Genomic DNA, 9878 nt, shown 5'->3' on the forward strand with positions numbered 1-9878 from the left:
TTTTTTTTTTTTTTTTTTTTTTTTTTTTTTTTTTTTTTTTTTTTTTTTTTGGTGTGCTAGTGTTTGAAGTATGGGTATGGAGCAAAACAATCACGATGCAGAGGAGGGGACTCTGGAGATTGGCATGGGTAGGTTTTTCAGTGGCTTATCCTTGCTTTCATTTGTCAATTTTTGGAGCTTTATTGTGAGAAATTGGATATAAGCTTGAGTTGCAGAATTCTTGGAACTTTTGTGCTGTGTAAATGATTTTTCGATTGGTTTTCATGTTGCAGAATATAGAACAGTCTCTGGTGTTGCTGGTCCATTGGTTATTCTGGACAAAGTCAAGGTTTGAATTCTTTCTTTTCAGTTCCTCTATTATATTCTATACAGGATCTCGTGACTGACTCTATTTCTCAAATTGCCAGGGACCTAAGTTTCAGGAGATTGTTAATATTCGTCTAGGAGATGGATCAACCAGGCGTGGTCAAGTCCTGGAAGTTGATGGAGAGAAAGCTGTTGTCCAGGTTATTTTCGTCATACGTTTTCTGTCTTAATTCCAGTTTCACTATCAGACTGGTTTGCGATCATGTTGATATGATCAATTCTTGCTACGTTTCTACTGAGATTGTACTGTCTCACTTTCTTTTATGTTGTTTATTCATGGAAAGCTGTTCATCTACTTATAATATTTTTATTTGAATTTTGCTGTTTTCAATTGCCAGGTTTTTGAAGGGACATCTGGAATTGATAACAAATATACAACTGTGCAATTTACCGGAGAGGTACAGACCCAATTAGAGTAAATGGCTAAAATCATCCTGCCAAATGAATTTATCCAATTCTCTCTGTTTTTGTCGTGAACTATCAGTCTTGTGTAAAGGGATTGAATAGAGAACATATTGCCAAGAGACTTGTATAAAGGAAAGATCATGCGTGGTTAATCAGTGAAGCCCATTAAAGGACTATAGATTGGTTCAACTGCATAGCTTTTCGATGTCCAAGGTTTTGTTCCAAAGTGTACCTAAATTGGTATCTAGGAAAACGTTGTTCTATTTACATTTTGTAATGGCACCATCGTTACGTGTATACATGTTTGCTTGGACATTTAATTTTTGGAAATTCTGCTGCCAGACACTGGAACATTAATACTGAAATTGATAATGTTATAGAAGAGATTCTTGGATATATCTTCTTCTTCTTTTTTTCATTCATTGCGGTCTTTGATAATCGGACCTTGTTCGCCACTTGATTTTATGGCTCATCACTTCTGTTCTATGTCATATTTACAGGTTTTGAAAACTCCAGTTTCCTTGGACATGCTTGGGCGAATTTTTAATGGTTCTGGAAAACCCATTGATAATGGTCCTCCTATCCTGCCCGAGGCTTACTTGGATATTTCTGGTGTGATGTTAGAATCTAGAGAAATCATTTTCCTTCTTTTTCCATTTTCATAAATTCACAATTTATTATATTTTATTTTCCTCATGTGCTATTCTTCTTCCTTAGGGAGTTCTATAAACCCTAGTGAAAGAACTTATCCCGAAGAGATGATACAGACGGGGATTTCTACAATTGATGTCATGAATTCCATTGCTAGAGGACAAAAGATCCCACTTTTCTCAGCTGCGGGTCTTCCTCACAATGAAATTGCTGCCCAGATATGTCGTCAGGCTGGCTTGGTAAAGCGGTTGGAGAAATCTAAAGATCTTCTTGAGGTACAGACTATAGCCGTATAATTTTGCAGGCATGCGTTTATTTTATGTTTTTCTTTCTCAATGAGTTGGTTTGGAAAATGGCATCCACTTTGAAATTTTTATTATTTACTTTTTTAATAATGTGTACAACAATCAATAATTTTCTAATAATCTAGAAATATAATGAATTTGATCGTCAAGTTTGAAGAAGTTTTTCATTGAATTAAGAATGAATATAATCTCCAAGCTTTTCAAGTCAAATTTGCAATTGCATGCGAGTTACTGCAATACTGAAATATATGCGAACTGGGTAATTGGTCATTGGTTCTCAGCAGCAGTTCCTTGGCTTGTTAATTTTATAACGTTGATGCTTGTTATAGTGGTTAGTATTTTTTTATATTTATATAATATAAATGAAATAAACACAAGTTTTTGATTTACAGGGTGGTGAAGAGGACAACTTTGCCATTGTTTTTGCCGCTATGGGTGTTAACATGGAGACTGCTCAATTTTTTAAACGTGATTTTGAGGAAAATGGTTCAATGGAGAGAGTGACCCTATTTCTGAACCTGGTACTTTTTTTCTACATCAATTAATGAATCTTTGTTACGATTATTTATTCTTAAATATGGAGGCCGTGCTGTTCTACAGGCTAATGATCCTACAATTGAGCGTATTATCACTCCTCGTATCGCTCTTACCACTGCTGAATATTTGGCTTATGAATGTGGGAAGCATGTTCTCGTCATACTGACAGATATGAGTTCTTATGCTGATGCCCTTCGAGAGGTAATGCAATGATGTATTTAATTTTTAGTTTGCAAAACCAAATGCAATAAGAAATACAGGACATGTCCTAGATGATAGCGGATCTTTTTTAATTTTATTTAATATTGGAATTCGGCTGAGCTATATCTTATCTTTTAGTACTACAGTTCTTTTCCCCCTTAAAAGATTGTTTTCAGTTGATGACAACTTTTTTTTAACTAACTGATATACAATCAATGGAGTTCTTTTAGTGAAGAAACTTGATATCTCAGTTAATTTAGTTTACCCTTTTTGCTTCTCAAGTTAATTTACCAAGCATTTAAATCTGTTAAATTTATTAAAAGATCACTTCTAAGAGTTTCAAAATAATTCAAAATTCATGCAGAATTCTAGTAGTTTTGATTGGGAGCGTTTAAGATCTGCCAAGAAGGGGAATTAGAAGAAAATAGTTCAAAAGACAAATATATAATTGACTTCTTTTGCAGGTGTCTGCTGCACGAGAGGAAGTACCTGGAAGGCGTGGATACCCTGGTTATATGTATACTGATCTTGCTACAATCTATGAGCGAGCTGGACGTATTGAAGGACGTAAAGGATCCATCACTCAAATCCCAATCCTAACCATGCCAAACGATGGTAATGCTTTCTCAAGCTATATTTATTGTCGTATTAAGTAAATATTTTTGTACTTTTGGCGTTTTAATTGATTGTCTTGGCGTTTTGGGGTGATCAGATATTACACATCCTACTCCCGATCTTACTGGCTATATTACTGAGGGACAGATTTACATCGATAGGCAGCTCTATAACAGACAGGTGAGTTTATGGAGCTTGGGGATTTATTTATATTAACGTTTTTACTCGATGCAATTTAAAAAATAATCAACCATTAGATGCTCTTGTAGATACTCGTTAGCGAAAGCATTCCATATCTATCTGTCTAGTTGTATAGCTGAGTGTACTACATTTTTCTAATTTTAAAGTAATCCATCCATCATTTGGCTGGGCCATTCTTTTTAAGAAACTAACAGTAACATACTGCCTCAATTTTGATAAGTTGTCAGTCAATTCATGAAATGTTATCCCCAAATGGAAAAATACTCTACTTGTCTGCTGGCTGCCAGAAATATGAAGTTACTTTTTCATGATCTTGGAATTTATGATCATAGTCTATGAAAGATAATTGTTACTCCATTTTACTTCGAAACTGAAATTATCTTCTTGGCTTGGCCAGATATACCCACCAATTAATGTCCTTCCTTCATTGTCTCGTCTTATGAAGGTAATTTTTCTTGCACAATGTTTCTTTTATGGTAGTTTAGAAGCATAGACAAATTCATTATGTACTCTAAAACTTTCTTCTGTCCCTGCAGAGTGCTATTGGTGAGGGAATGACCCGTAGGGATCATGCTGATGTATCCAACCAGGTTAGCTTTCTTTGTAATAGTTTTACATTCCATCTTTGAGCTAGTAATAAAGGCGATCCGACTTAAATTATCCATGCTCGGGGAAAACGCACAGCTCTATGCAAATTATGCAATTGGAAAGGATGTTCAGGCAATGAAAGCCGTGGTCGGAGAAGAAGCGCTCTCTTCTGAGGATCTGGTAATCTATCTTTCTTTCATTTTCCCATGAGGAATTGTTTTACAATGAAAAATTCCATCTCACAAGGAACTAACAATGCGTTCTGGAAACAGCTCTATTTAGAGTTTTTGGACAAATTTGAGAGGAAGTTTGTGAGTCAAGGAGCTTACGACACTCGAAACATTTTCCAATCGCTCGATCTGGCATGGACACTGCTTCGTATTTTCCCTCGTGAACTTCTCCACCGTATACCTGCAAAGACTCTTGATCAGTTTTACAGCCGAGAATCTGCAAATTGATGAACCAAAGCTCTTATATATACCGTAAGACGCTCCGCATAGATAGACCGTAATGAGCTTTGAGAAATCTTATTTTCATTCCCTTCGTTCTCTCTCCATATTGCATAAATTCAGAGTGAAAAGAATAAAAAAGTTGTGTTTCCATCTCATTGTCACAGTTGAGCCTCTCTTTCCAAGCAAAAGTCAGTCAGAATGGGAACAACATTCTTTTAGCAATCACATCGACCTCTTCTTCCAGTTTCTGTATTATGTTTAATTATTTTTGTTGGATTGTTGCATCAGCTCAACAACTAATAGGGCATCATCTAAATTCTAGAAAGGCCCTAATCCAATTCCTGTTCTTGTCTATTTATTGTGTAAGTTGATATTACATCGTGTATTTTCAACAGTTTTGAGAATTTCTGAGGAATTCAGTTTGATGTTATTATGAATAAGCTCAGTTTGTTGTGTTCTAATTTGCATTTATTGTATTCTAAGTGTTACAGCTTTATAACTCTATAGATATTATTCTATTCTTTTGCTAGATCTTTTACTTCTAGCTGATATGGTTCTTTTTGGGCTGTCCCTTTCCGGCTTCCTCTTAGAATTTTAAAATGCATATACTAGGGAGATGTTTTCACACCGTTGTAAAGAATATTTTGTTCATATCTCACAATCAACTAGCCTAACATCCTCATCGACACTCGTTTCCCTCCAATTGATATGGGATCTCACAATCCACCCCCCTTAGAGATCTAGCAAGCCCCTTGGAGATCTAGCAAGGATGTGGGATCCCACAATCCACCCTCTCAGGGTTCCGCATCCCTTCTAGCACACTGAGCTCTAGCTTTGATACCATTTGTAAACACCCAAACCCAACCATTTGTAAACGCCTAAACATCTCTAGCAAGGATGTGGGATCCCACAATCCACCTCCTTAGGGGTTCAACATCCCTTCTAGCACACTGAGCGCTCTGGCTCTGATACCATTTGTAAACACCCCAACCCAACCATTTGTAAACGCCCAAACCCACTGCTAACAAATATTGTCCTCTTTGAGTTTTTCCTTTTGGACTTTTCAATATCCGAGAGAAATTGCATTTTCTACCTGCAATTCTTATGAGAATAGTTTTGGAAAAAAAAAAAAAAAAAAAAAAAATCCTTCGACAATAATAATTTTACAAAAGTTATAACAAAAAAACATGTTTATAAAGAATCTTACATCACTACCTCTAAAACCCAAAAAAAGGTCACAGCCACAGAGAGATAAGATGTGACCAAGTCTATGATGAATATATATGGGAAAGAACTGGAATGGCAAAATTTCTTCATCATTTCCTTCAGAATAAAGTAAGGTAAATAACAAATTTAGAATCAAAGTTCATCCTGCTTTTGATGATCTCACCACAGATGGGAGTACAACTGAATCAAGGTTTCCAGGGTAAGTAGTCCACAAACCTAATCCTCCCTTCGTCTCTATCAAACTCGTCGACGGGTTACGCTTCTTCCATTGTTTATACTCTTTCATGCTGCTCATCTTCCCCTTAAGTTGATCCCAATCTTTAACCCACTCTATCAGAGAAGAGTGCTCTCTCGTATGTGGGTGCAAAATAAAAAGCGAGTAATACTCACAATTCGGAAACATGAAATACTTGAAAGAATCGCCTAGCCTGTATACCACGTACCCGAAACTCAGTTGGTCTCTTGGTGTGAACATGTGAACTTCGTTGAACCATAGGCAGCTAAACAAATTACTCATTGCTGTATGTTCCCTTATAATAATGGCTCCCTCTGGAACATCTGCATTTTTGAAAATTTGGATCAGGACAACATTTTTGTGGACACACACTATAATAGTCCAAGACCACGCTAGCAAATATTGTCCACTTTGGCTCATTACGTATCCTTGTTAGCCTCACGGTTTTAAAACGCTTCTACTACAGAAAGGTTTCCACACCCTTATAAGGAATGATTCATTCTCCTCTCCAACTGATGTGGGATCTCATAATCCAACTCCCTTGGGCCCAGCATCCTCGCAGGCACACCGCCCGGTGACTAGCTCTGTTACCATTTGTAACAGTCGAAGTTCACCGCCCCCTAACAGACGCGTATTAAAATCGTGAGGCTGATGACAATACGTAACAGGCCAAGGCGGACAGTTATCTGCTAGCGATGGATTTGGGCTGCTACACACACAAAGGTTGTGCAGAAAGCATGAACACAAGAGCACACAAAGATTGTGTAGAAAGCATGAACACGAGCACACAAAAAAAAGGTTCACCGATAAAAATACCCACAACTAATCACAAAAACAGGTTTCAATCCAAGAGAATGATGCCAAGTTGATAATTACAAGAAATCTGATTCACGGACACCCACAAGTACGAGTTATACTAAATTACCTAGGCTTATCACCAGACCTCTAACCACTCTAAAGATTCTACTGTTCTTCTCAAGCCAAATTCCGCTAAGATAGCGAAAAAACGAGCCTTCCACAGGACTCTTCCTCTCTATGTCGAATTTCTAATTTCACATATTACAGACAAAATAGTCCTAAGAGAACCAAATGACTTCAAAGCAAAAATAGTAATAATAATAATAATAATGAAATCTGGTAAGGATGGCCATGACTTACCACTGACAGTTTTCTTCTCTGGACTCCATGGTTCCATTCCTTCATAACGGTATATTTTCATGTGAAGGTCAATAAGAGGACGAGCATATCGCTTCCTTCGCTTATTGGAATCAGCCTCTTCATAGATACTACGATGATGCTTATGTTGCGCAATGGCAAAGGTATGATTCCCACGCCACAAGTATCTGCAGTGGGCATGAAAAGTAAATTACGAAGAACGCTTACAGATCAGAGGAAGTGTTTGGAGAAGTTCCATCATCCTTATCTCAAACGGATTTCTGGAATGAATTAACATGTTTCACACTCCTGCTTATAAAGCAATAAAGACTCCCCTTACAGACAGTAACCAGAAAGAAATTGGATTCACCCAGTTATGATAATTTAACACAAACGATACCCTTTTGGCTTTGCTGTAAATTGTAAGCATGTCAAATGATATCTTAATGGAAATGAATGTAAATTAAAATAATAGAATGTGGGGAATCACAACGCTAAATTTTCATAAAAACAATACCTTTCTAGAATGAGCAAAGGGTCAACTATCAGCTCCATTTTACCATCAATCCAGATACTATACTGTGCTTGAGGGAACAATCGATGAGTTATTATCTTCGGAACCTTTCCATTTCTTCGTGGCTCATCATAGGGTGGATGCTTCAGTAGAATGAGGCGCCAAATACCAACCCATTTTCCTCCATCGTTATCCACCTCAATGGTAACATTCTCTCTTATAAATTGCATAGAAATCTCATCCACCACCATAAGGAAGCAGAATAGATCTTTAGAGCGAACACTTATATTTGAAGGCTGTTGAGGAACATCATATCCATCAAAAATTCCAGAGGCAACCACAAACCTACACTTCTTGACATACTTGATATCAGCAGCAACCATTTCAGCCCCACCATTTCGCATAAAACCGCAATGCACCTGATTTAGAAACACAAGTAGTGACCAACTAATCTTACAATCAATAAAGGAAACTCCAAGGAAAGCAATGAAGCTAACAGGATGAGGATACAAACACAATACACATTCTCTCCCACCTTCATGGTTGGCTTTAGTTTAAAGCTTTCCTCTCTTTGAGTCCAGTTCTGGTGTCCTCCAAACAGCGGGGATGTTTGAGATCCATTTAACGAGTACTCATCTTCGGTGATGTAGACAAGTTTTTTGACAATTTCATCTCGAGTTCTTCCTTTCGGAATGACTACTCTATCAGCTTCATCCACTAAGGGAATCGAACAACCTAAGTATATATATCAATATAAATATCAGTACCTAAACACTAAGTTTTCTCCACTTTATTTTGATATGACAACGAAAACCCAAGTTCTAAACAGACACGAAAAACCGATTGCACAATCTTACGGTGTTGTGCCTTCACCATGAATCCCATTGAGTCCAAGATTGTGAAAACTTTACTATCTTTATTACACATAGCTGTATTTCAAGAAACAAAAAATCATATTAAGCATCAAATCACAAAATATTTGATCTTGAAACAAGGCTCAAACCACCAAGGACATAAATAGTTATCAAAATACCGGAGAAAAAAGTGATGGAAGAATGGCAAGACCAAACATGAAAGAGGGAGGCAATGAGAATCAGCAACATCCATAAAATTCCACCCACAAGAAATAATCGAATAAACCCCTTCTTCCAAAAAATCTTCATTGGGTAATCCGCAGGCAACTTTCCAGGAGAAATTAAACCTCCTTCAACATCTGCAATCACCACAACCAAACATTTTCATTTTTCTTGAACAGTTGATCCAAGAGAGAATATCCAAAATCCAAGAAACAAATATCTTAATCTTCATCAGAACTCAGATAACATAACCGACGGATGGAATTGCGTAAAAATGCAGCAGAATGAGACCAAACATTTTGAAATTACCTTTAGGGTGCAGATTTTGAATATTACGATCTCCTCTACGGTTCACCCGCGAAGAAAACGATCTCTGGAATTCGCTTTCCATAATTACAATCTCAACTTCTCATTTATACGACAATAAGACAAGCAAGAAAATAAAAACAAATCCACATTTAAATTTGGCGTCCTCAGAATGAAGATCTCTCCGCTAGCCCAACCTTCCGTTTCAATCTCTTATACGCAAACTGTTACCAGACGATTCTGAAAATTAAAAACACAACAACGGAAGAAAGCTCAGATCTGCGGAACACGTGGAATCAACAGAAAGTGATACAGAAGCTGAAATTGAAGCGGCAAGTGTCGGCATCTGAAATCTGAAGCACGGAAATGAAGTATGAATTTGAAGAAAACAATACACAATACTCCGAGATGGAATTTCGAGGGCTCTATCAGGAATCAATTGCCAGTAGTGAAATTTGTTTCGCCTTTCCTTGGCCTTGCCTCATCACTGTATGAACATTTGCCCGGATTTTGATGAACAATTGCTCGTAAAATGGATGAAGATACTTCCGGGATCTGATGACTCGAGTTAAAATTACAAGCTTCGTCTATCTTTTTTTTAAAAAAAAAAATAATAAATAAATAAATAAACCATACATCCCTACCAAAATTAATTTATGAGTTTTTTAATTATCAAATCATATAGTTTAATAATAAAAAAAAACGATATAAACAAATTTCTAATTTTCTTCAAATAAAAAAAAAATTAAATTTGTGATTTATTCTAAAATTAGAACTAATAACTTCTTTTATTTGAGTTTTTTCATTATTAAATTTGTTGTATAATTTTTTTTTACCAATATACTCCCTTAAAATAATGGGCTCATTTGTGCCTAGTTAATAAAAAATGGCCTGAAAAAAAAATATTATTGTGACTTTTTTTTTTTTATTGAAAAGATGTGCTGAGTAGATAAATCAGATTTTTCACCCGATGTTTTTTAAGTGATTTATTGAATTTTTAGTTTGAGTACGTGATTTTTTTTTTTTTTTTTTTTTTTTAAAAAT

The 9878-nt window shown here is 36.2% G+C and overlaps 2 protein-coding genes across 5 annotated transcripts in view; one reads left to right on the forward strand and one right to left on the reverse strand.

The window, feature by feature from the left end:
* LOC111435151 (V-type proton ATPase subunit B 2) overlaps positions 1-4782 on the forward strand; it is a 5886-nt gene extending 1104 nt beyond the window's left edge. Inside the window, exons 2-16 of one of the 2 annotated variants that reach the window (XM_023072502.1) lie at positions 61-128; positions 273-328; positions 408-506; positions 705-764; positions 1272-1383; positions 1489-1697; positions 2120-2248; positions 2328-2465; positions 2930-3080; positions 3178-3260; positions 3679-3726; positions 3818-3871; positions 3966-4049; positions 4142-4351; positions 4486-4782. In XM_023072502.1, coding sequence (XP_022928270.1) covers positions 71-128; positions 273-328; positions 408-506; positions 705-764; positions 1272-1383; positions 1489-1697; positions 2120-2248; positions 2328-2465; positions 2930-3080; positions 3178-3260; positions 3679-3726; positions 3818-3871; positions 3966-4049; positions 4142-4327 — 1467 coding nt within the window. In that variant the 5' untranslated portion in view covers positions 61-70 and the 3' untranslated portion in view covers positions 4328-4351; positions 4486-4782. Of the gene's footprint in view, positions 1-60; positions 129-272; positions 329-407; positions 507-704; positions 765-1271; positions 1384-1488; positions 1698-2119; positions 2249-2327; positions 2466-2929; positions 3081-3177; positions 3261-3678; positions 3727-3817; positions 3872-3965; positions 4050-4141 lie in introns of both variants that reach the window. The other variant, XM_023072501.1, reaches the window with a different exon arrangement.
* A 798-nt stretch (positions 4783-5580) lies between these two features.
* LOC111435149 lies at positions 5581-9432 on the reverse strand. 3 transcript variants are annotated; one of them, XM_023072499.1, is made up of 8 exons: positions 9230-9432; positions 8838-9074; positions 8486-8665; positions 8310-8381; positions 7988-8187; positions 7456-7871; positions 6942-7126; positions 5581-6106 (listed from the first exon to the last, which is right to left on the reverse strand). In XM_023072499.1, the coding sequence occupies exons 2-8, from the start codon at positions 8917-8919 to the stop codon at positions 5688-5690; spliced, it is 1554 nt and encodes a 517-aa protein (XP_022928267.1). In that variant the 5' UTR covers positions 8920-9074; positions 9230-9432; the 3' UTR covers positions 5581-5687. The 3 variants fall into 3 exon arrangements, with proteins under 3 accessions (XP_022928267.1, XP_022928268.1, XP_022928266.1); XM_023072500.1 differs by lacking the exon at positions 9230-9432 and having other exon boundaries at positions 8838-8901; positions 8985-9167; XM_023072498.1 differs by lacking the exon at positions 9230-9432 and having other exon boundaries at positions 8838-9168.
* Between the last annotated feature and the right edge of the window lie 446 nt (positions 9433-9878).

Source organism: Cucurbita moschata, unplaced genomic scaffold (assembly GCF_002738365.1).
Source record: "Cucurbita moschata cultivar Rifu unplaced genomic scaffold, Cmos_1.0 Cmo_Scf00048, whole genome shotgun sequence".
NCBI classification, from domain to species: domain Eukaryota; kingdom Viridiplantae; phylum Streptophyta; class Magnoliopsida; order Cucurbitales; family Cucurbitaceae; genus Cucurbita; species Cucurbita moschata.